This window comes from Lutjanus erythropterus, chromosome 9 (genome assembly GCF_056507025.1).
Source record: "Lutjanus erythropterus isolate fLutEry1 chromosome 9, fLutEry1.hap2, whole genome shotgun sequence".
NCBI lineage: Eukaryota > Metazoa > Chordata > Actinopteri > Lutjaniformes > Lutjanidae > Lutjanus > Lutjanus erythropterus.
The window spans coordinates 9094813-9122580 of NC_139325.1; the positions used below are offsets into that span (position 1 = coordinate 9094813).

Below are 27768 nucleotides of genomic sequence, written 5' to 3' on the forward strand. Positions count from 1 at the left end.
TCTGTTAAAGATCTACAAAACCTGAAACCCGAATGATAAGAAAAATATGGTTTAAATAGTGGGAAATTATAAAATGTTGACATGAAGTTTTCAGACATTTCTCCCAGATTTAAGATTACGATGAGAAAAATTTCATTTTTTTCAGCATAAATGCACACATACACCTGTGTTCAGTACAGGTTTAATAGCAAACCATGATGAAATGTTGAAATGAAGCAGGATTTCATTTTGACTTATATGATATTTTAATGTCTTTTAGTTTAAAACCCCCCACCTTCAACGATTTCTCCCAAATTTAAGATATAGATGAAAACCATTCATTTTTCTAGCATAAATGCATGCACGCACCATACTCAGTACAGTTTTATTAGTGAAACATGATACAATGCTGACATGAAACAGGATTTTATTCTGGTTCTTATGACATTTTCTGTCTTTTATTTTAAAATGATTTCCCTCCATCTGAGATTTCTCACAGATTAAAGTTCATTCATTTTTTCAGTGTAAATGCATGCATGTACCTTCTATATTCATTAAATTTTAATAGTGGAACAAGAAGAAATGTTGACATGAAACATTTTGATTCTTATGATGTTTTCATGTCTTGTAGTTTGAAACGCTTCCCTTCATCAGATTTCTCCACGATTTAAGATTGTGATGAAAAACATTCCATTTTTCAGCATAAATGCATGCATGCAACTCCTGTATTCAATACAGTTTTAATGGTGGAACATGATGAAATTGTGTCATGAAACAGGTTTTCATTTTGATTCTCATTACATTTTTATGGCTTTTATTTTAAAATGATTCCCCTCCTTCAGAGATTTCTCCCAGATTTAAGATTTAGATGAATTTTTCAGCGTAAACGCATGCATGCACCTTCTGTATCCATAAAAATCCTGAACTCCTGAACTAGATTTAAAAGGGAGCAGTCAGTCAAAGCACCCTTTCTCAGTGTGCTGTCAGCATCTGCACATGCAGAAAAGCCTAATCAGAGAGATACCAGTAAAGTGCATGTAATACTTTAGAGATTTAATGCAGTTTTTAATTGGATAGAGGCCCATTATTTTTCAATACAGAAGGGGCACTGAGGCACATAAAGCTCTTGAATATTTTTGCAAATCGTGTTCAACAGCATAATGATTAACCATGGCACTAAATTTGCCTCACAAAATGAAAAGCAAACTTCATGCAAGGCGTAATTTAATTGTTTCCCTTCACATTTTCTGCCTCCCATTGTTGGAAGCTTAACATTTTTAGAGTCTGCTTAACAGCTGCCTTGTGATGCTTGAGCTGCAACAATGTGACTGACAAATGTTTTGAAGTAGCTGCAGACTTCCTAGTGTCTTCATAGGCCAAGTGTCAGGAATCTTACATCACTTTATGTCACATTTGAAGCCTTATTACATGGATATTTATTTTTCTAATTTAAGGCTGCAAATTACTGCTAAATACATCATTCACTTGAAGCCAGATCTAACACTTAATACTGCAATATATCTACTACTGATTTTTGGTTGAACATAACACATAATCTATTCACACCCTGAAACCATTCACAATGTTACATAAATATCTGAGATGTATCAAAAATAACACATACATTTCCCAAAAATGTTCCAACCCCAAATCTGCAATTTCCTTTTGTTTTAAAAACACATATCACTATATATAATCAAAGACAAATCTTATTATCTTGTTATTTTTCTATACTAACATATAGCATTACATACCAATAATTGTGATCCTTTGTACAATAAAATATTTCAGCAGTCAGAACTGCAGGTCACATTTCTATTTCAACTTGAGGAGAACACTGCCATCTGGGCTACAATTAGTGGTAATGCAATCCTGAACCATTCGTTTGTGTGCATGAATATTCAGAGTGGGAATCAGGACCAGAATTAGGTTATTGGCTCACACATAAATGTACTGCAGAGGGATTAAAATGTATAAAAAATATAAAACTAATATAGAGTTAAAATAAATAGGAAGGTATAGAAATTGAAACAGACATTAAATATCTGGTCACACAATCATTTCTAAACAGGATGCAAGTCTGATTGGTTATTGTATGTGCAAGTTCTGCAAGAATACATAATAGTGTAAATAACACTGAAAAATTACTGCATAAATATAGAGTAACACAACAAATTAAACATAGAGGAGGCTGTTTGTACAACTATTGCACACAGACACATCTCATATATGCAGGGAACAAGTGAAGAGCCAAATTCTGGTAAAATATCCAAGTGGTTGGTAGATTTGCGTCACTCACCTGACAAATAAAACAATGGAAACTGCCCTGTAAAAATGTAACATTCACAAGCCATTTAAGCGGTGGACAAAGAAAGTTAATTTTGCACCTTGGGTGTAAGGTGGCATAACATTTGTACAATAAGAGTGACACGTACAGTATGAAAATTTTTGTGTCAAATGAATAATTGCAATGTAATTACTGGTTATTGTTTAGAAAATGTAGCAGCACATTCACATGGATGAGTGAATTACTCATCAGTGTGTCGTGCCCCGTGAAATAACTCTTCTTGAGTTTGCCTTTTTGGGGTAAAGTCCCTAGTAGCGCATGAAGATCATTAAGTTGTGACCTGGGTAGGACAGGTCTGTGCTGAATTTCCCTGCCTGTTTCCAGACTCAACAGATGTTCAAGTCAAGGAGAGTGAACAGGGTGGCACTGATTATCTTTAAGTAGTACTGTCTGTCCTTTTTGGTGCTGGTCAAAACAAGGTTGAACTTCCTCTTCTGGGCTTTTTATAGTTGCCTCTGACTTCGAGTGCTGAAAGATTGTGCAACCCGAACACCAGATGCCTTATTTCAAGCCAGCCTCTATGGAGAGGTGTGGATGATGAGGAAGGGCTGGGTAGCATCCTGAAGTCCACTGTCATGTCCAAAATTTCAAGCAGGTTGTTGTGATTGGACCAGTTGAGGCCAGTAAAAATCACATCAGGTGTTGACAGAGGGAATCCCGGAGGTCTGGTCATCGGTGTGCGTGGGGGAAGAGCAGAACTGCTGACTGCCGGGGTTTCCCAACTTCAAATGCAGCCTAGTGTCTGTGTAGCAGGCTGAACTGAGTGACCTTAGCATGGTTGCTGGGGTTGTTACGTGCAGCTAGTTGGAGCAACTAAAGACTGTGTGCATGGGCTAATAAAACCTACAGTCACGACAACACATCCTCATACCTAAGAGTCATAATAAGTATAATGTAAATGACTCCCAAAACAACATATATGACTGGTACCAGTGACAGGCAAACCAGACGCAATTATTCTTTTTGCTAGGATGGTGATTATCAGCCCTACTCTGCCTCTGATTGGCTTATCTTGACTTTACTCAATCTCACCTAATCCAAGGACCCAAACGAACGAAGGATACAAGCACTAGCCAGTCAGAGTTATTTCAAAGAGTACTAGCCAGTCAGAGTCATAGTTGGGTAAGTCATAACTTTGCTGTACTGGAAAAAAAAAAAAATGCCATATCGGACCTCAGCTATGTTACGTACGAGTGGTGTAAGTCACGTGACGTTAAACATGTAGCTAACATGGTAAAGCGGCAGCAATTTGGTTAGTTTTAGGCATGTTCAAGTATCTGATTAGGTTTAGGAAAACTGTACGTCACGTGATGAAAGTCACATATGTAATGTAATGTAACATAACGTATAGAACTTGAGGCGAGAAAATTCAAGTCTCCTGAGTGAAAGTTCTGTATTTGTATGACCCATACATCCATTCCAACATCCTCCTTATGTGGACTTTCCTGCTCTTTTAACTGTCACCTGACTTCCTCCTTTGCTCACATCATAAATACTACAGCCACTAGAGGTCACCACAAAGCAATGAATGTAAATATGGGTCGTAATAAGCTGTACAGATGACCTATATGCCTGTTTTTCTGGTGAGGACGGGCTGGTAATGCAGGTCATCTGTTTTTCCGAGTAGCTCCACTTAGTCACTTTGATTTCCTGCTGGTACAGACATGTATTCTTTATTTTTTCTTTAATCCAGTTTAATAAAAGGAAAATACAGAGTAAAAAGAGAACACCTTTTTGTTTGAGAAAAAATACAAGACAAGCAAGTCTGACAAGATTAGATTTAAGCGAAACCTAATTAGATAAAAGATGAAAAAGGAGGAACAAGGAATTATTTCATTCCCTAGAAAGACCTCCTCTGGTTTACTAAAAGAAAATAATTATAAACAGCCACGTAAATGACAAAACGACAGATTTATAATCCAGCTTTTTTGCTTTTCAGATCTCTAACACACGTTTACTGTAGCAGCTGCACTATGATGTGTGAAGTTTAGCACAAACGCAGTAAACAAGCCTCTTTCTGCCTGAGCAGGGAGCACTGATAATCTGCCAGAGCATTATCTTATGTCACTTTTTGTGCATGCTATGCCCTTCTAATGCCAGAGTTTTACCATGTCAACACTCAGAGCTGTGCTCACTGAATTTGAATGCAGTCGAGAAGAAACTGACATCTGTGTTGGTTTGTAGTGCCGGTAGAGGAAATAAAATGATAACAACAGCCTTCCTCTAAATCCAGCGGAATGGCAACTTTCCTCATTCAGCAACACAGAGACTTTTGAGGAGATGCCATTGCTGCCTCATTGGTTTTTCACTCCCTCTGATTACTCCTCTCATCTTATGTAAATCCTCTTAAGTCACATGTTATTGTTTATTGCAACTGTGAAGGTTAGGTGTTCCTAAGCCCTGTGCGTGCGCTTATCTCACCAGCGCATGCATCTTTGTCTCTCCAATGTGTCTTGTTTTCGTAATACACTAATGGATGAGAAAAGTTGTCTGGACTGATGCGGTGCAGACAACCAATCCACTGCAGTAAAATGCTAATCTCTCCCAGTGGCTAACAACTCTTCATGAAAGAGAGGCAGCTGCATGCTCCAGGGATATCACAGCATTATCACAAGCCTGCTGTTTTGGGGGATTTTTTTTTTTTTGAACAGTAAATATAAACAATTCCTAAACACAGAGTCACTTTTTTGACCAGTCAGCTTCCCAGCTTCTGTAGAGGGCGGCCATGTTTGAATTTTGGTGCTGATCTGGTTATTGTGGTCCACAGACTGTAAAATAATTAGTGGACATAGCTGCCCACTGTGATGTCACCAGTGTTGTGCAAGGTTACTGAAATTTAGTAATTAGTTACAATTACTAATTTATTCTATAAAAATTGAATTACTTTACCAATTCCCATATATAAACACTGCATTACTTTTAAATTGTTGCGTCAATTCTCTTATTAATGCATACATGACTATATTATTTTATAATTTTATGTTTATTTTATTATTATTTTTTTAGCCAACGGTGGATATTTTATGACACAGTTGGCGAGAACATGTCCCAGCTGGAGCTAAAACAACATTGAAGGGGTCGCTCATGACGAGTGAACGAAATGAAATGGGTTACTTCTTCTCGTCACTACAAAGTCTGCTACAACTGTGTCACCAGCCTCCCATGTTCTCCTTGAGTGTTGTCTGCCTGTCCTTCTGTTACCTGTTGTTGCAAAGTTTCAGAGGGACAGAGACACAGAGTGTCCCTATAAGAGTAGTAATAACTGTCAGTCTGTGGCGCACGGTGCAGGGACTGACAGAGACTGCTGCAGGAGGAGTGCTGACTAAGATTACAGTGTGGGAATAATATATTTCTCACTTTCCCCCTGATGGCCTGAATAACTCACTCAATCTGTCATTAGTCGCTTAATTCATATATCAAATATTTTGGCAGTAGAAAAAAAACAAAAAACATGGCTATATAGACCATGAACACACCCACTGTGCTTTGTCACAATACTGAATCTAATTAATTAATATTGACTAGACACTGACAGACAACAGTGGTTATATTTTACGTGTTTGATCAAAATTATTGCAAGGGACAATTCAGCAGAATATTTATAGACAATGTCCCTACCGTCCCTTCCTAATTTTGTACTCTGGAGTTTACCTGTATTATTTTATTGTCACCTGTCAAATTTTTATCCATCATTGTACCCATTATGACTGATAGGAGTTATTGATGCTCCAGACGACCAGAGGGCAGCACGAAGTAGCCTTCAAAGCTCTAAGCTACATTTTTATTGCAGTACTAGCAACAAAACATCAGTCATTTGCAGTGGAAGCCAGCAACATAAAACTGACGTCTGACGCTTGTGGCTGCGTGTCAAGTGTGAGGATCTACAAACCAAAGATGAGCTGGCCTCAGCTTTTTTCCAGAGTTCATAGACAGTTCATCCCAAAATCCAAAATATCAGTTTTTCCCCTGGCCTGTAGTGCTATTTATCCATTTAAATTATTCTGCTGTGAGTTGCACAGTTTTGGAGATATCAGCGGAAGAGATGTCTGCCCCAAAAAATACATTTGGAAAAAACTCAACAGCAACGTCTGACCTGGTTACTCAACAAATTCACAGTCCTTGTTGTGAGCAGTGTCATGTAGAAACTATTTTCTCTCTATTAGAAAGAAAATCATTCTGGTAGATTCTGCTGCAGAAAGAAAGTAGTTCTTACATGGAACTGCTCAAAACAAGGGCTGTGGGGCGCCCCTATAGCTCAGTCGGTAGGGCGTGCGCACCATGTATTGAGGCTGTTAGTCCTCTGCAGCGGCCGCTGGTTTGAATCCCACCTGCGGCTCATTTGCTGCATGTCATCCCCTGTCTCTTCACCCCCCTTTCCTGTCATACCTTCTGCTGTCAATTAAGGCAAAAATGCCATCTCCAGAGTTCCTTTATGGTTTGAGAAAATTCTCCTATTGTTTATTTAAGCAAATAAATAAGCCTTAAAAACTCTTGGATTAGCTGGAAAATGCATTGTAACAAAGATGAAAACAAGGCTGTTTTGTCTGACACCATGGAAATGGGCTTTTTAGAGATACATGTTCTATCCACTCTGTGCTTGTGTTTGTACCATGTTCCTCCTATAATATCATCATGTTTGTAGTGCTGCGTTACAGTGAGAACCAAGGTGGTCAGTGAAGGACAACAGCTCACTTTCTGCCCCCTAGCAAGTCAGTCTTGCCATGACCTTCATCACAGGCCTATTACAGGGGTTGTCAACCTTTACTCTCAAAAGAATCATTTTTGAACAAAAAAGAAAGCCAGAACACCAAAATTTTTAGAGGAAAAATGTAGGCTATGATATTATTGTAGTTGATGAAATATAATTATTCGCTGTAGGCTACACATTTTTACAGCTGGAAAACATAAGAATCACTTCAGGCCTGCAAAAATTATAAATAAAAATTAAAATTAAAAAAAAATAAAAAATCATTTCTGCACAAAACTAAAACCTCAGGGAGCCATCAGACAGGGGCAAAAAAGCAGTATGAGGCTCTGGAGCAGCAGGTTACAGACACCTGGCCTGTTACACTAATGTTTAAAACTGGCTTCTGTTGGCCAAAAATAAAGACTTTACTTGCACGCAGTAAAATCACATAAAACATTCCTCCTGCTGGATTAACTGACTGCAAATTGGAAACAACTGTTCAGCAATTACAGCTGCCAACGTGCTGCAAATACTAGTTTAGAGGGCGGATGGTTGACTTCACTTTACTCCCACAGAAGAACAGGGCGGTGTCTGAAACATGACACCGTGTGACATTGCAACACTGGATTTCTGAAGGCATCTGCCTACTGTCTGAAAGTCAAACTTTCATCATTCCATCTTTAAGTTTGTCGTTTCGATTGGTATGGTTATCCAATCACGGTACGTACACCTGGTGATTTGTCCCCGCCCACTACAGACGGAAAGAGAAAGTCAAGATTACACCTTAAAAAACAACCATGTTATTGCGCTTTAAAAAATACTAGTGGGTGTGTTTGAGTGGATGTAGGCGGGAGTATGTGGTGAAGAAATTTGACTGTTTAGTTCAACTCTTTCTCTTATTGGACGTCCTGCAGTGTCAGATGAAATTGATAAGAACTTGTTTGGGACTATCAGCAGCCGTGCAGACGTGCCAGAGCAGCCAGATAGCTACGCGTGAACTTTGGAGCGCACCTCTGTGCGTAAAAGTTTCTGAGCGCCACTCACTCAGCGCACAGACGGACTGACTCCTGTCACTTTCAGTCCAGTTTGCACAGACCACTTCTTCTTCACTTTAAAACAGCGTGTCAGTGGTGCGCAGCAAGATGGCAGAGCCCAGCGGGATCCTCATAAAGGGAGGTAAAGTTGTGAATGAAGACTGCTCGGTGATCGCCGACGTCTACATCGAAGAAGGGAAAATAGTTGAAGTTGGACTGAATCTTCAGATCCCTGCGGGAGTGCGAGTCATCAATGCCACCGATAAGCTGGTGATCCCGGGCGGCATCGACACGCACACACACATGGAGCTGGCGTTCATGGGCACCAGGGCTGTGGATGACTTCCACATCGGCACCAAGGTAACGGATTATTATCCACATCACATCGTCAGATAGAAAAAGACCATTTCCTGACACGTTCAAGTGCGTCAAGTTAGCCAGAAAAATAACGGAAGCCAAGCGATGCCTTCACATTAAGGCGCTGCTGTATTTATGATATTTTTTAGATTATTTAGATGAGATTATTATTAGTTTATTTTAGAACGTATTCATTCATTCATTTAAAATCACAAAACATTTTTATAATGACTGTGGCATTTACGCTCACAAGCATCACATTAATATTAGTTTTTTTTTTTTAATTGATTCATCTTTATCATTAGCTTACATTGCCTGCTTGCGCCAAATCAGACGCAGTCAGTACGCAGATCTTTAAGTAAAAGTTTCAGTAAAAGTACAAAATGCATTAATGTGTTCATCACTTTAATATTGCAGGTGGTAAAGGTGGAGCTCATTTTAGTTACTTTATATACTGCTGGGTTAATTATGAATCTCGCCCCGGGGATAAATACACGTTATCTTATCTTAAACTGCAATAATACATGATCATTATTGAACTGTGGGGTGGGTTAGTGGACGACCAGGAGGAAAATATAGAGTAAAATGAGTTGAATGAGTATGATTTATGTAGGGAAAACGAATAAACAAGAGCTTGCTGGTGTTATCATGCTGACATTTATTTCACTAAAATTCAGCTTGAAACTTTTTCTATTAGTTGTTTCCCCCTGTCATTAGTAATGGGTTAAAAAACAGCAACAAAAGCAGTTGTGGAGTGTGGGGCGTGAACTTTTTCCACTTCTGAAAGGTGGTGTGCCAGAAAAAGTTTGAGAACGACTGATTTATGTGTTGATTATATTTTGTATTATCACTTTGAATCTGCACATTATCTGGCAACAACAGTTATCAAATAAATGCAGCTGCCTTTGACTTGAAGAGCAGAAGGAAATACCAAAGTATAAGGTCTTCAAATGTGTACAGAAATGCAGTACTTGAGTAAATATACTTAGTTACTTCCTACCACTACATGTGACAGTAACCAGACTTTTGGCTCTGTCCTTTGTATAATGAACTTCTCAGAATTTGCAGCACACCAAAACCTTTAGTGAATGTTCAAAAAAAATATTTTTTTGTTTTCAGTTGTTAATTTTGATATTCATGTTGGTGTTTTATTTTGAAGGTTGTGACCAATTGTATTTTGTCTTGTCTGACTTAATTAAAGGCCAGTGATAATCCAGAGAGGGTGTGTAAATATATTTTTGACAAAAAAAACTAATACAAACATATTTTAATTCAGAGTTAGTTTGTTATCCTCATGTTTTTGTTATTTTGTTGCACATTGCAGTTTAACAGGCTGATATTCAATGAGTCACATTAAATCAGGGGTGTCAAACTCATTTTGGTTCAGAGGCCACATACAGCCCAATTTGATCTCAAGTGGGTCCAACCACTAAAATTAAAGCATAATCTATCGATTATTCTGCCGATTAACCGACTAATCAGATAAGAAATATTGCGTTCTGCATTTTTTTCTATTCCATTACTTTTGTTTTATTTAAGAACAATGGTAATATACAAAATAGAAAATAAGACAGGTCTATTAAATGAACAACTCTAAAATGCTAAAATAAAAATACTCAGTAAAGTAACTTTACTTTTACTGTTGATTTACTTTTACTGTTTTTACTTTACTTTCTACTTTCGTTTTTTTCAAGCACAGCTCCAAAACGGGCCGGTTTTGGCCCGCGGGGCATAGGTTTGACACCCCTGCATTAAATCAAATACCAATCATCAGCTTGTGTCAGCTTTATTAGAAGTATGACCGTCACAACTTTTGTAATTAAGGTGTCAGGATGATATGAAGCAGCTCCAAGAGGAACAGAGAGGCCAGAGAGTCGCTGTCTGAATGCATCAGTCACAGCACGGCGAAATGTTGTGATGTGGCAAAGAGAAACAAACGTGTAGCAGTCACAGCAAATTCTCACCAACACTGAAGCAAACCAAACGACACCTTAAACTGTCGTCTCAGTAATAATGGTAGATATTCTGAACCACATCTATCAAAAACCAGTTTGAGGTTCATATATGTATACTGTTAGATCATGTGTTGTTCCTGCTATTTTGTCAATGTCTGTGACTATTTTGCCTGATCCAGACTCCCTGATATACTGACCGTTTATCTGATTGACAGTGGTATTGAGAAATCTGTGCTGATAAAGGTGCCACAGGTTACTGCAGTATGTTGAGCAGTGTGAAGTAACATCCATCAACATTAAAACATTTATGTTTGACGTCTGCGTTCTTAAAGGTTCACAAATGTAAGATAACATAAGTATGTTTTCATTAGTGTATAATCACTTGAAAATAAGAATCATTGTGTTTTTGTTACTTTACAATGAGTTCTTTAAATCTAAAGAGGGTGCGGTTCCTCCTCAGAGGCTGCCATGTTGCACCACCATGTGTCTACAGTTGCCCAGAATGCACAGTATCTTAGGGCTGGTCAACATATCAATTTTATGTCAATATAGTGATATGAAATCATGTAAGATTTTAGATATCGTTATCTGTTATAATCTGACATCACACTTTATCAGGCAGTTGATGTTTAACAGGCACCTGTGTGATAATGTCTGTGTTTCACCAGGCCGCTGTAGCAGGAGGGACAACAATGATTCTGGACTTTGTCATCCCCCAAAAGGGAAAATCTCTCCTGGAGGCCTACGACTGTTGGCGTAAGACAGCTGACCCCAAGGTCTGCTGCGACTACTCGCTGCATGTTGCCGTCACGTGGTGGAGCGACAAGGTGAATGAGCAGATCACTGTTCATAAAAAAAAGAAAAAGAAATATTTTGGCAAAGTGTTGGATTACAACATAATCTCAAAGTACAGCATGTAGAAACAGTTTATGCAGCCCCTGAATGTGACATGAAATGCATGCATTATATTTTAATAACCCACAATCCGTTTCAATACTTCTACTTTCATTAGCCTACATTTAATACACTATTTACTTAGTGCTGAATTTGGTGATCAAGGGATTTAATGTGAAATGTCATTGTGAGATTAATTACAAATATTACAACTACAGTCATCAAAACTTTGAGAACCTCTGGATTTCAAGAATGTTTAGTGTCAAAAATAGCAGCAAAGAAGTGTCTCTTAAGAAAAAACGTCAAATAGGTTTTGTATTTCCCTGTTTTGTCAGGGAGATGTATGACAGAAAGGGTTAATCCGAGCTATATTATGTCTTCAAACCTTTTTTTTTCCCTCCAGGTCAAAGAGGAGATGCAGACTCTGGCCAAAGAGAAGGGAGTGAATTCCTTCAAGATGTTTATGGCTTATAAAGACGTGTTCATGCTGCACGACAATGAGCTCTATGCTGCCTTCTCACAGTGTAAGGAGATTGGAGCTATAGCTCAGGTGCATGCTGAGAATGGAGACCTGATTGCAGAGGTTAGTATGAGCAAATATGATTTTTATTAACTAGAGAGAATTAATGAAAAGAGTTTTTATTTTTGTCATAATGTAATATTAGTTTCCATTTTTCCATTATAAGCTTAAGAAATATGGTTTGTTATGTGGCATATACTTGAACTTACATGAACGGTGACACTAAATTGTGCTCAAATCTGAACACAATCAGTACTAAACGTCCCACACATGCTGCAGTCATATTTAACAGGAAAGGTTTTGTCAGGGCAGGTCAGGTAAATAATGACCATACGTAAACAAACCACAGTCCAAAAACGATCAGGGATTAATGTTTAACCATAATGGAAGCTTGTGTTTCTTCATTTAGGAGTCATGCATCCTGTCATGAGTAAGCAGACACTGTAGTAATAGTAATAGAAAATTCAGTAGTGTTCAAAATGCCAAAATTGAATTTTAAAGTGGTCATATTATCCTTTTGGAGTTTTCCCTTTCCTTTAATGTGTTATATAGCTTTTTGTGCTCGTTAATGGTCTGCAGACCCAGACCAAAGTCACCCAGACCAAAGTCCATACCAGAGGAAGTTACTCATTCCTACAGAAAAGCCTCCTCATGATCTGCCTGAAATGTCTTGTTTGTAATCCAGCTGTTGTTTTTGTTACGTGGTGACATCACATTATCATATATTTGCGTAATATACAGCTGTAACCTCCAATTCCAAATAAGTTGGCAAAACGTAAATAAAAACAGAATGCAATAATTTCAAAATAATTTTCAACATGTATTTCATTGAATACAGTACAAAGACAATTAATGTTCAAACTGATTAACTTGATTTTTATCACTTCATTGACTAACGCAAGTTAAGACTACAATACAAAGTGAAACATCCAGAAACACTGCCAGCTTCTCCGGGGCCTGAGTTCATCTGAGATGGACTGACACAAAGAGGATAAGTGTGCTGTGGTCTGATGAGTCCACATTTCAGATTGTTTTCAGAAATCATGACGTTGTGTCCTCCAGGCTAAAGAGGGAAAGGACCATCCAGATTGTTGCGCTAATGCTAACTCCAACAGCCAACATCTGTGATGTTATGGGGGTGTGTTAGTGTCCATGACATCATGACTCTCTCTGAAGGCCCCATTAATGCTGAAAGGTACATACAGGTTCTGGAGCAGCATATGTTACCATCCAGGCAACGTCTTTTTCAGAGACGTCCCTGCTTATTTCAGTAAAATAATGAAAAGACACTGTCCACATGTGTTGCAACAAAGTAGCTTCACAGTAAAACAGTTCATGCATTAGACTGACCTGCCTGCAGTCCAGACCTGTTTCCCAAAAATGGTGGTGCATTGTGAAGCATGAAATATGACCCCTGTTGAGCACCTGAAGTTGTATATCAAGAAAAAATGGGAAAGAATTTCACTTTCTAAACGTCAACAATAAGTGCCCTCAGTTCCTGAACGCTTACTGAGTCTTGTTAAAAGAAAGGTGATGTATCACAGTGGTAAACATGCTCCTGTCCCAATTATTTTGGAACAGGCATCAAATTCAGAATGAGTGTACATTTACAAAAACAAATAGAGTTGATTTGTTTGAACAGTCAAAATCTTGTCTTTGTGCTCTATTCAACTGAATATAGATTGAAATGTTTTTGCAAATCATTGCATTCTGTTTTTATTTGTGTTTTTGGAAATAGGGTTGTAGTTTCAAACAGAGTTTGGATTGGCCTTGAGGCCTTAAAGAGACAGGAGCGTTTCAGACAGAGAACGATTAGAGGCGCTGCAGCTATGGGCTGTATGGGAAAAATAGTGTTTTTCGAACATGAAAGCATGTACTAGTAGAAACTCAAAATAAAAGTATGAGCTTGAGAATGAGCACAATATGGCCACTTCAAAACTCTACCTGTATATACCAGGTAGTTCAAGTACCATTGACAGTACAATGACATACTAACAGAGGAGTAAGTAAAACATATTTGGATGAATAAATGAATATAAATACAACAAATTTAAAAAATGTAATGACAACAGTTTGCCACTAGGGAGCAGCAAATACCAAAAAAGTGAGCAGGTGGTCTCTGGTGGTGGGAAACATGATTAATGCTGACAGAGGAGTATTAAAGGTGCAGTAAGCATGAATTTGTAATGTTAACCTACATGTTCTGTGCGGGGGGCCTTGTGTCTTCTGTGACAGTTCAAAACATTCTTAACACTGTTCTCACAAGTTGAAACCCCATGATTTATTTGTAATTTCATGAAAACTGCTTCGAAACATGATTTTGAAGCGATGACATATTTCAGAAGTCTGCAACAAAAAATGATGCTGACTTTATATACAGCACTACTTTATTCATAAGACGTCTAATAGAGTCTCTGGGGTCTAATTGATGCAAAACATTCATAACACTACTATCTATGATTACATACTCATACTGTACATACACGTTTGATGTCTTTGATTATCCTAAATAATTTTTTTATTCCTCTTTATTATTCATGCAGATTACCATCTAATTGACATGTATTGTGTATGTGTATTTATCACATGAATATAAAGTAATGAAAGGGACAGCTTCACTATTTACTGCATTTCAAATCACTGTATAAATTAAATTACTGTATTTGATGATTGATGATTGTGATTTTTCACAGAGGAAAAATTACTTTTTATGCCATTATGTCATGATTTCACTGTGCAGGCAGCACCAGAATCAGGTAGCAGACAGGTTACCATGACTTTTGATTTCCATTACAGTTACAGATAAAAAGATATGTAATCAGATTACAGACACATTTTGTAAAAATGGGGATTATTAGTACACACACCTGCCAATTCAATATCATGACCACTAGTGAAAAAAAGCTTCACTGGGTGGAAATTTCAGCATTTTTTTCTTTAAATCAATCAATCAATCAATCAATCAATCAATCAATCAATCAATCAATCAATCAGTCAATCAATCAGTAAGTTGTGCACACCAAAGAAACGAACAGCTGGAAAAACTAATAAACCTAACAATGAACATAAGACACTTAGAACTGCAAAGATTATTAGTCAACTATTAAATTAATCTGCATCTAATTTGATAATCAATTAAACATTTTGAGTCATTTTTTAATTTAAATAAAGTCAAAACTCTCTTATTTCAGCTTCTTAAATGTGAATATTTTCTGTTTTCTTTACTCCTCTCTGACAGTAAACTAATATTTTTGAGTTGCTGACAAAACAAGACATTTGAGGACGTTATTTTGTGATTTTTCTCAAAATTTTATGGAACAAACAACTGAACGATTACTTGAGAAAATGATCGACAGATTAATCAATAATGAAAATAGTCGTTACAGGAAAAACTTGAAAAATAGGACCAAACGTGGAGCAAAGAGACATACGTTTGGATGTAGTTTCCAAGTGACAGGATTGTGGCCAGTTTTAATTAATCATTTTGAAGTAATCCAAAAGTAACGGAAAGTAATCAAGTTGTATTACTTTGTTATTGTGATACTTGGACTATATTATGTATGAAACAACATACAGGAATGATTCTGTCCCAAGCTTTTTGATCCATACAAGCAGTTTATCACTATAACCGAGTCACTATAAATGATTTCCATTGTTTATATTTCTTCATTCATAGCACCTTTAACATAGAAAACATTAAATATTTCCTTATCTGTCATAATATAAATGCTTTATTATAATTTTATTATTTTTTCACTTTCATCAACTGAGCAAAGTCAGTTTTGTGGCAAAGAAAAGAAAGGGAAAAAATTGTTAATTTGGCAGTTAATTTGCACTGGAGTCTGTCAGATCACAAACAATAAGAAGGCCAATTTCAAAAAAACACAGTGGTTAACGTTGTTTAAAGCACTGCTTTGACTGGTTGGTCCCTGTTTTCACATGCTCCTTGCAGATTTAGTTTTAGATGTATTTATAGTCTGTTCCTTCTCAGACACTGCTGTTGTTATCCTGCCATCTCCTTTAACCTTAATGTTGCCTTCTTGTCCTCGTCCCTGCTGGGACTCGACAGGGGGCTAAGAAGATGCTGTCTATGGGCATCACGGGGCCCGAGGGCCACGAGCTGTGTCGGCCAGAGGAAGTGGAGGCAGAGGCCACCCAGCGGGCCATCACCATCGCCCACGCTGTCAACTGCCCGCTGTATGTGGTCCATGTCATGAGCAAGTCTGCCGCCAAGGTGGTGTCTAATGCACGCAGGGACGGTGAGTGTGGCATGCTGCCACCTGCTGTTGGCATCGGGCAAGGCCGAGAGAGGACGGCCCTACATGTGATCTTGATATTCAGTGTCCTTCCTTTATCATGCTTAGAAAGTTCAAGTGTATCTGGTGAGAAACTACATGTGGTTTCCAGCTTCAAATACGTTGGTGTCTGTATCTGTGTAGAAAACAATTTCAATCTAAACAACTCTACATTCAAAAATGATAATTAATAAATGCCTGACACCTGAAGCTGTTGAGATTTATTTCCACACTTTCCCACATGTAACACACTGTATAATCACTTAGTCTCTTACTACTAATACAATATTGAAGCCTGTACAATCTGTGTATGAAGAAGTTCTCGAGGTCCTGGATAACAAAACCTAAAACCAAAAACATAAATCTGATCACATCTTGCAATGCTTGTTCAAAATTCTCGCTGGATGAGCTGCTCCTCCATTTATCACTCACAGCAAAAAAAAAAGTTCAGTAAACTCTTCATTTTAAGGCAAACACAAACTCTTAACCAACCTATAATTATTTGTTTAGATAATTTATTTTTCTTCTCATTGTTTGAAATACATGTTTTCTGTTTCTAAAAATCAAAGATTAATTTTTTTTAAGAAGAAAAGTAAATCATTTTAGTTCATTTCAAAACTTAAGTTTGAGTTTGATTCAAAACTTGAAAAATTTACTGAAGACAGATGCCTTGAAATTATGAGTTTTCTCAGGTTTTTTTTTTGTTTGTTTTGTTTTGTTTTGTTTTGTTTTTTTTACAGTGCATTGATCGCTTAAATTATGCGATGGATAGATTAACATGTCTACTGTAATGTAATGTGATTCTCTGTTGTTTAATTGCTTGTGCTGATTGCCTTGCAAATGTGTTTTCATGTTTTAACCGTTGAAGTTTTGACTGTCTACTTAACACTGTTTTGTATTAATTGTGTGCTTGTTTCATGTCCTCAGCATGGTGCTGCCTTACTCATAAAAGCTTTTTATCCTGGTTAGCTGTTCATGTTTTGCCTTATTTAGCTGTAACCTTATATGTTGTATTTTATTTGTTGTTTTAATTGCCACTTTAACGTCAGGTGTGGTACAAGAGATGAAAATTAGCCTTTTGACTAACACTGGCACATTTACAGTGGTGTTGGTGTCATCATCATCACAAAGAGAAAAATTAGTTGTTCTCTCTCTTTCTCTTTACAGGGCGTGTGGTGTTCGGGGAGCCCATTGCAGCTGGATTGGGCACTGATGGTACTCACTACTGGCACAAAGAGTGGGCTCATGCTGCCGCCTTCGTCATGGGTCCTCCCCTCAGACCTGACCCCAGCACCCCTGGGTACCTCATGGACCTACTGGCCAAGTAGGTGGAACTGAAAGCGGACCAACCAATAATGTCCAGCAAGTAATATCACCACCAATTATAAAAATGTCTTGAAAGTGCTGGTTTATCAATCAATCAGTCAGTCAATCAAACTTTATTTATGTCAAACCTTTTATACAGTTTAGTGCAATTCAAAGACAGATAACTTACAGACTGAGAATAAAAGAGACCAAGTTCAGACAGTAATAGAGAGAAATAAAAACTGTAGAATAATAGAGGAAAAACACAAAAAATAAAAGTGATGACAGTAACATACAATAAAATAGACTTAAAAACAATAGTAATAAAATATACTTAGATTAAACCTCGACTAAGAACTAAGAAGATAAAACAAAATAAAAGCAAGTTAAATAGATAAAAGCCAATAAAAACAAAACAATACTGATAATAATAAAATAGCAGACAGTGGTGAATAAAATAAGTAAAATAAAATAACAGTAATGACTAAAATAAAATAAAAGTAATGGGGCAGAATTTCTGCAGATGGGCTACTGTGCATATTAACTGAGCCTGAATGATGACTAAATAATTATAACTTTAGTATTTGTTTTGTTTTTTTTATGTGTCAGTTCCAGTATCTGTTTAATCTTTTCACTAATACCTGTATTTAATGCATCAAATGTTGTAGTGATGATCTCAGTGTGACGGGGACAGACAACTGCACCTTTTCCGTGTGCCAGAAGGCCCTCGGCAAAGACGACTTCACCAAGATCCCCAACGGAGTGAACGGAGTGGAGGACAGGATGTCGGTCATCTGGGAGAAAGGAGTGGTATGTCCTAATAATAAAAAATAATATAAATGCACTTCATCAGACGTTGTTCAACACTGCGACCTAACTCTGAAACAGCGGGAGAGTGATCTGCTAGCAGCAGCTATTATTCATTTTCCTGTCATTGTCCATTTAATTACACAGTCTGCAGTGATGAAGCAGTGGGCCGAATAAAAAGATGCATAAAACAGAGCAAACACCAACATAACCTCAAATTAAAATGTGCTCTTTGAAATAATTCCACATGCCTTGCGTCAGCTTGATACTTTTTACTGTGATGCATAGTTGAGGCTGACTCATCGTGTATGTTGGCCAAATTATTGGGAAAATATGCATCATTTAGACACAGTATCACTTAAAATTATAAGACTCCTACAGAGGCCTTTTTGCTGATGTCAAGTCATGAAGATTTGTTATGCCTTGGGGTCTTCTATATGCATCTACACAGCAGCTGAGGTCCACTGGCCAGAGTAGACCATTTATACACATACATTTATATAATGCAGTTTAATGTTAGGGTAAAAAAATGTACACTCTCTACTCTCAACTTATTACCTTTAAAATTCTGCCCATTTATTTTAAGTGAAATACAAGTATTTCTGTTTCTAAATCATAATCAATGCCTTTATTTATATAGTGCCTTTCATACACGTATGCAGAAGTTTTTCACATAGCAAACTTTAAGCAATACAGACAGAAAATAATTCATCAACTAAACAACAAAAACAAAATTCTAAAACTGCAACGATAAGATAGGCAAATATTATGTTAGAAATTATTTAATTGAAAGACAATAGAATAAAATAAATACCAGGGATAAAAAAAAATGTAAAACCCATAATTTGAACTTATACCTAAGGCAATAACTTTAGTCTGAATTAAAGGCCAGATTTAAAAAAGTTCCTTGTTTCAGTTAAGACTCTGGCCACAGCGTTCTGAACTACCTGGAGTTTTCTTATAGACTTTTTGGGTAATCCAGGAAAAGGGAATTACGGTAAAATTTTCCGAGTTTAAAAAAAAGTTGACTGACTTTGTCAACATTCCTAAGATGAAAAAATGATCTTGTCATGATGTTAAAATGAGAACTGAAATTTAAATCAGTGTCTAAAATCCCTGCAAAGTTTGTGATGTTGTTTTGACAGGAAATTTATGTGAAATAGGGTTGTATTTACTTACCGATAGTCAGTGTATTGCCTATAGAAGATGCCGGTCAGCATGCTCCCAAGTTGGAGATGCAGAGAGGGAAGCTAAACAATGAACTGCTGTGGACGCGGTAAGAAAAAAAACACTTCTTTTAGCCATTTAGAGAAGATTCATCTCAAAAAAAGAAATATTTATATTCTATATTCACTATATTTCACTGCTTTATCTTGCCATCAGAAAGCCTTTTCTGATGGTAAACCGCTGTTGTATGAGTTAAATATCACTCTCTACAAACTGACCAAACTCCCTTGGCAAAATCACTCATTTAATCCTGCAGAACAGGGAAGGTGCTGGTCTACTGTTGCCTTGATCTGTTAGTTCCTTTGCGTTATTGTGTGACTTTGGCGAATCTAACCTATGCTTTTAAAACACCAAGGTCACACGAGAACACAAACAAATTAGCAAATTGAGGTAGTGGTGGACCATCAACTCCTGTGTTCTGCAAGGTCAAATTACTGATTTTGTCCATGGAGTTTGGTTAATTTGGAGGGAGTGATATTTGGCTTGTATAACAGCAGTTTCCTTGTGGAAAAAGATAGTAGTGAAAATATTCTAAATATAGTGTGCACTTAAACTGATATTGCTTCCTTTTTTTTTTTGGTTTAAGTTTTTAGGTAGACTTTTTTTATGTTGACCCTGTCCACATTAGTTGCTTAGCTTCCATGTTCATGCACCTCTCTGCTTCTTCAAACTGGGGGTGTGCCGAGCGCCATCCACTGTAGCTAATACATAGACTATTGATATGTACTGCATACAACTGCACACCAAATAATCCAAAATATCCCTTTAATCTGTCCGTTAAGGCCATCAACCATTGAGTGCAATTTTTCTCTTGCATCTTTGGGCCCTATTAAAAAAAATGTTTTGTCCTCATTTAGGTTTGAAAAGTTTTTCCCATCCACGCATTAATGTCAGTGAGACAGGCGATGAGTGCATGCTGTGCATTGGACTCATTACAAACAGAAAAGGCAATAAACTGTGTGAGCTGCAGATTGCTACTGGGAGCAGACGTTGCATTTTCTCACCGTTGTAGTGAAGGCGGTGTTTCAGCCCGGCTGCCCCAAGGCCACTGGAAAGATTTACCACATGCAACAGTGCTTACACATCACACATTAGATGATATTTTGGCCAGAAATGAGTTGCCTGCTGCACAGTTAAGCATTGACCTTTGATCTGCTAATTCTGTATTTTGTTGTCATCCAACTGTGGCCCCTTACTCAACTTGATGCTTTGTGCATTTCCTCCCCTCAGCACAGTGGCAAAATGGACGAGAATCGATTTGTAGCCGTCACCAGCAGCAACGCAGCAAAAATCTTCAACTTCTACCCACAGAAAGGCCGTATCGCCAAGAACTCGGATGCTGATGTGGTCATTTGGGACCCCAAGATGACAAGGTGAGGACCCAGCTTCGGCCATTCAGCAGTACAGGAGAAAGCCTTGGAAATAAAGCAGGAAAAAACAGCTCAGTTTCAAATGTGCATGACTCCAGTGAACATTCTGAATGCTCTCTTATCTCTCAGCATTAAGGGAATAGTTCAGATTTACTGAAGTGTGGTTGTATGAAGTATTTATCCATAGTCAGTGTATTACTTACAGTAGATGGCAGATGGCATGACCTCAGTTTGGAGATGCAGCATGAGTGCCACTGCACAAAGCTAAGCATATATATTATAAGCTAATATACTGACATGGGCAGGGTCAACTGCAAAATGTATTTCAGCCACCTAAAAAGGCTCCACCTAAAATCATCAATATCAGCTTAAATGTACACAATATTGAAAGTATTTTCATCACATAACCTTGCCATTAAACAGCCTTTTTCACCAGGTAACCACCCTTATATAAGCCGAATATTGCTCTCTCCAATCCAACCAAACTCCATGGGTGAAATTAGTAATTTTACCTTTCAGAACACAGGAGTTGCAGGTCTTCTACTGCCTCGATCGGTTAGTTTATTGTGTTATTGTGTGACTTTGGTGTTTTAACAGGTTAATTCAGATTTATAGAAGTCACACAATAACAGAAACCAACTGGGACAATGTTAATCAAGCAAATCCCATGTTCTGCAAGGTAAAATTAGTGTTTTTGACAAAAGAGTCTGGTTGGTTGGTTGCTGCCTCTCCAAACTGGAGGTATGCTGAGCACCACCTACTGAAGGTAATGCACTAACTATCATAAGTACCTCATAATATCAAATATCCTGACTTTTAAACACTGGATCCTACACTTTCCATAATGCAAAGTAAGAGTGTCTTCTGACCATGAATGAGTACAAACTCACTTCCTATCAGTAGCTTCAGCTGCAGAAACGCTGGGCTAACTTTAGGACATGTCTTCAGGATGTCAAACAAGGTTTGAGCAGCAGTCAAACATGCAGGAAATAGATACAGGCACCTAAAACGAGAAGTAATGCATCTTTCATCTGGTGGGGCCACCTTCACACACACACACACACACACACACACACACACACACACACACACACACACACACACACACACACACACTATCCTGCCACGTAAGATGATTACGTCTGTGCACTATCCAGAAGTCTGAGGATGTCATCACTTATCTACAGCTGCATATTAAAGCATAACAACATTTACATATGAATCACATTCTTCAGTCAATAAATAAAACTGCTGGAATTATTAATTCTTTTACCATGTTTGAGTGTTTTTTAGGAAGGATTTTAACATACTTACATAATCTAGATGCAGCATCAGTGGGACGACGCTGATGGGTCGTGGTGAGGATCTTAAAGATGATGAATATTTCACGTGGGAGCTAAACCAATTTTCATAGTAGAGAACACGCAGTATTAAGGCTATTTTCAGTAAGCGGCTCAGAATATCATATACAAAAACTGATCATGTGATCATTTCTTTACGTTTTCTTATTGTAACAAAGTCGCACATCTGGAGCAGAGGAGAATATGTTGTTCTGTGGTGCACATGCACAGACGCAGGCACAGAGGACAGTTTGCATTCCAGTAGCTCACGTACTGTAGCACTCTCAGGCTTATATAACCCAGAATGGCACTGCATTGCTCTGTTTGCTGGAGAATCTGGGCTGAGCCCCTCAGGGAAGCGCTGATGTGAATTGGAGAAGAATGCATTACACTCCAGTGTAATTTGCTGTAAATGAATTCACTGGTAACATCAGAAAAGCTTGTGTGAGACCTGATGTGTCCTCACCTTTCTTTGTGGAAGAGTTCACGGCGCTTAGCTCCTCGGACATCACCTGTTTGTTTCGCTGCCTGTGTGTGTTCTTGTCTTTACCATGTGTGCATGTCTGCTGATGTTATAATGCCTTTCAAGCATGAGAGCGCTTCATGTTTGATTGCTGCAGCCGTGAATTCATCTGTGAAACTGTGTAATTAATTGCCCCCAGCGCAAGTGTCGCTTCATAACATCCGGGACCAGGGGCCACAAACAGTTGCATAACCAGAAACGCTGAGGATGCTCAGTCAATTGCCTTGTGTCTCATAATTAGGCTACTTGAATAATGAGGACACATCTTGTTTTTGTCAGTGCACAGTAGGCATGGTGTCTGTCTGACTTTACACATCAACAGAAAACAGAGTGTGTGAATGGGGCAAAGGAGGGCTCATAAAAAAAAGAGACTCCCTTAGATATGATTTATTTCTCAGACATCATCATCTTAACTGTGCAGATTATTTGATTATTTAGTGATGTAATTGTCTTTCTCTCAAATAGAGTTTTGCATTTTGCCTAAAGCCCTACAACCACCCTGATGAGAATGCTTGAAATCGTATTACGTTTCTACTATTAGTAATCACATACAGTGGTGGATGTACGCAGGTTCAAGGATCACATGAGCCCACAGAAAAATATCTCTCGACTCTGCAGCTCCACAGAAAGTTTTTGTGTCTTTCAGCTTGTTGTTTTGCTTTTATGGCCTATAACTGAAAAAAATAATGTTTTGGTTCACTCTTTCCATTTTTACCACTGTTTTTGACCAGTACATGCACTGTACAATAGTTGCCTGGCACCACATGGCTGATAGAGAAAGCAAGTTGACGTTGTGCCGCATCTAGAAGATGAAGAGCCAAATATTTTTCTCAGGAGATGGTGGAGACCAGAGCTAAAAGGAGAGTGAAATACATCCAAATAAACGCTAATGTTGCTCTGTGTCTTCTAGATGTATGGTAAAGTTTTTGCTAACAAGTTTCACATATCAGCTTAAATGGTGTAATACGTCAGTAAAGCCTTCACAGCTTTTTCCTTTTGCTGCCAAGAATCTGTTAATGCAGGTTTAAGTAAAGGAACAATACAAAAGAAAAAGAAAACACTTGTACTCAAAGAAAGAGAAAACTGTGCATGCTTTTATTCATATAAAATGCCCCTTTGAGTGGTTTATTAGTATATATTGAAGGTGAACTGAATTACTTTACAATATTACATCAGTTATTACATTAAGTAACATAATGAGATCACATAGAGAATATGTGTGATTAGGTTAAAGTGATAAAGTGGGGCAATTTCATTGTTTTTCTCACTCTCCCAGAGTCAGAAACTAATAAATATCTTTGGACAGACCTGTTTTATGTATTTGCTGTCTGAGTCTGAGGTTATGTCAAACAGCAATATGAGGCTCTCTGGTTCAATTGTTGAGTGTCTTTGGGATTAGATAACACAGTCCTTATCTCATAGATATCCAAGGATTGAGCAAAACTAAGCAAGCAAACAGAGAGGGGTGCCTTCATCCAGTCTTTGTCTGAGGAGAGGCCCACAGTCTCAGACTTTGAACACCCCATGCCTTACAGTCCATACAGTATATTGAGCGGTAGGTTGTTCTCTAGCAATGCATTTTACATTTACATACATTTAGTATTGATTTTTAATATGCAAAATTGTATTTGGTTAGACTCACCTGGTTACATGAGTGAAATCATAGTAGTGTTGAATTTGCACGTTCTTTCTTTCAGATCATTCACTTGAAGTATTTTACTAATTTCTGCAAATAAACTCCATTGCAGAAATTTTTGTGGGTGAAGACTTGAAAGTGGTGCCTGTCCTGTGTCACTTCATCAAAGTTCATTCTTATTCAAGATCCCACTTCAGCCTTTTTAGAGAGGACAGCATCACATGAGCAAAAGTTGTTAATAATACATTATATTATATTGCATGTAGCTGCAGACTAAGTGATCTGCAGAAACTCGATGCTGTGTATGAGTACATCTTGGCCTGATTCAATCAGTTTCCGAGAAGAACGGGTCACATTAAGGCCTCACAATGTGTCTGTTTTCATTTTTTAGCTTGGTATTCAGAAAGTATGCAGTCATTACCTCAGTCATCACAAGGGCTACATGTGATAAAGAAGTTTATTCTGAAGTAGTTGACAAAAGCTGTTTGCTAACCTGCAGATGTACCTTTGTGTCTTTGTAGGAAGATCTCAGCTAAGACCCACCACCAGGCCGTGGACTACAACATCTTCGAGGGCATGGAGTGCCACGGCGTCCCCGTCATCACCATCTCCAGAGGCAAAGTGGTCTATGAGCAGGGGCAGCTGAAGGTGTCGCCAGGGCACGGCAAATTCATCCACAGAAAACCCTTCTCTGAATTTGTCTACAAACGCATCAAGCAAAGGGAGCAGGTCAGTCAAGACCCACACGTGTCATTACTAGAAAATAACACCTGAATCTGTAAAATTAGTAAGAAGAAAAAACGCCCAACATTCGCTTTGTTAAACTCTGTCCTCCAAGTCTGTGTACGAAATCATTCCCCATTTACTACTTGGTGCATGAAATTTGCTTCAGACATTTTTCTTAAAAATCACATTTGATTTTTGAAAAATATCCCAAATTAAAATGGTATGCAGTATCAATACTTAGCTTATCCATGTAAGTATTTATTAAAGTGACTATAGTCTGTATTTCAAGATCAGAAAATGGATTAGATGTGACATAAATCATTTGTAGTTCTCTACATATCTACTCTAGATATCGTCTTAGCTCTACAGGACATTTTAGCATTTTGGGGCTTGTTGTTTTGGTTTTACAGATCACAGCTGAACTGCTTTTTTACTGTTTCTCACTGTTCTCAATGGGTCATTTTCAGCCACAGCAGGCAGCTGTTTTCAGTGAAATAGCTTTAAAAGCCTGCTGTACACTACCTGCCCAGCACCAAACAGCAGACAGACACAGTTAGCGACCAGCTGGTGAACATGGTGGAGCATCCAGCCACTTATTTCCCTGAGGAGTTGGTGGAGACCAAATACAGAGCTAAAAGAGATGGTTATAACTGAAAATAAATGTTGCTTTGTGTAAAAAGGTTTAGCTTGCAAACAAGTTCACAATGTAAGTTAGAAGGCAGTATACCAGTATGTCAGTATTGTGTTCACAACTTGTTTCTGCTTTCCCCCGAGTGGCCAAAGAATCAGTTTTAGCAGGTTTACACCCAGCCAAGAACTTGTCATTTTTGCATTTTGTTTCTTATATATATTTTAAAATGAGTAGTACTTTTTTACCTTCAGACAGAGGCAGGGTAGCTGTTTCCTTGTGATCCAGTGTTTCAGCTAAGCTTAACTCTAGTTTCACACTTTTCCATACAGACATTACAGTGGTATCGACTTTTTCATCTAACGCTCTATTTCCCAAAACTTTAAGAGAATAGTGAATGAGTCAATAACCATGTTTCCAACAACTGCCTCAATTTTGCAAAAAGTTTTTACACTTTCACTTTCATCTTTTTTCCAGGAAGATCTGGCTTAGCAAAATTTTAACTCATGTGACTGATCGGGTATTTCCTCTCCAACAGTCTCCTCATCACTCTCACGGCTCTATAATACATCCCTGATCGCTCCACACAGATCTGATGTAACCTTCCTTGAATTAATACATAACAGTAGCGAATGGAAGCAAGCATAACTCTAAAGATAGCTGCAATTAAATGTATTTACTGACAATGTTAATTCATCATTTGTTGTGTTCATGAAGTGAGAATGAATGAAACACTAAAAGACATCAAAAGACTTTGTATGTGTAAAGCAGTTTTCAGAGGACTGGAATTCAGATTTGTGTTGAATTTAAAGCAGTAGATCCTGATGAGCTTCTGTACACAAAGGTCACTTAACCTTTCTCTCTGCTTTGTATCTGGCCCGCAGGTGGGGAAACCTACAGCTGTGATCAGAAAGCCCTATGAAGGCAAAGTGATTTCTGTATGAACAAGTGACCTAGAACATGAAAGGCACTTTGAATCTCCAGCTGTGTGTCTCCAGTCCGATCCAGGAGCTACCAAAGGCAAAGCAACAGAGAAGTGTCTCACTGATGATGAACCTGCTCCGAGTGGTTTCTACATTTTTAACATGTGACTGTTTTAACGTATGTCTTCTGCTCATAAATCCGTTATCCGGTGGTGTTGGTCTTTAAGTCAACTCTGATCAACACTGAGGTCAATGCTCTATTGGCAGATAATACCTTTGTTATATTTGTTCAGCTGTGTGAGGTTTCCAGGTCAGTTCTGCTCGGTACACAGGTCAGTAGAACCCACTGTGCTGCTGAAAATCATATTTGCTCTCACATACATTATGCAATCAAGTAATCCACTGTAAGGAATGAAAACAGGCCTCATGCATGATTTCATGATGGTTAAAAAAAAATGTGGTGTGAATAGAAATGAAAGAAATCACTTTTATATTTGTGCATTATTGTGTTAATTTTGTCATAAAATCATTTTTACAAACTGGATTTAGTTGTGAATGTGCCTGATTTCTGTCTTATGGGTTATTTTTTAATTTACAACCCCTTTTTCCCCAAATGTTTGTTGCCATTGGTAACAGGATTGATGCTGCATCCTTCCCTTTGAAGAAATGTTCATTAAAATGCACTGACATGCGTGAAAGCATTAAGATTTACTTTGTTGACCCAGATTGACTCTGGATTTGCATATTCAGCAGCATAGCGCACATTATCATATGCACACCATCTATGCCCATGTATGGACTGCGTTCATTCCTTCCCATGGTAAAAAGGTCTGCGGCTGTCACCGAGCATCATGTGGCAGCTTCCTATTGGGCTGGCATGCTGGCGTGGTATTATGCCGCAGGGTCAGTTGAGACATAATGTGAGCTTATCAGGTTGCCGCACGGGTCAGTGGCGGCGTGTGAGTCACAACAGAGGACCTACTCATCCTTGAGCTGTACCACTTCCTTCCTCTTTCCTCTGACAGTGGAAGGGATGGTGTGGGGAGGGCAGGCAGTGTGGGAATGTACAGTCCAAGTACAGACTGAGGTAGTGAGATGTGCCAATATGTCTGTTCACAAGGAACACTGAAAAGTTTCAAATGTTGACTCAACTTTTAAATTGAATTCAGAATTGAGGTAATAATTCCCAAATATTGAATCAACATGATTTTACTC

At 38.1% G+C, this 27768-nt stretch overlaps 1 protein-coding gene across 1 annotated transcript; it reads left to right on the forward strand.

Annotated features, from left to right (window-relative positions):
* Positions 1-7913: 7913 nt before the first annotated feature.
* Positions 7914-27097, forward strand: dpys (dihydropyrimidinase). The gene is made up of 9 exons (XM_084726044.1): positions 7914-8407; positions 11028-11186; positions 11657-11836; positions 15843-16032; positions 17236-17392; positions 18042-18183; positions 20638-20780; positions 24798-25005; positions 26515-27097. Exons 1-9 carry the CDS (start codon positions 8156-8158, stop codon positions 26572-26574), a joined length of 1491 nt encoding a protein of 496 aa, XP_084582170.1. The 5' UTR covers positions 7914-8155; the 3' UTR covers positions 26575-27097.
* The last annotated feature ends 671 nt before the right edge of the window (positions 27098-27768 follow it).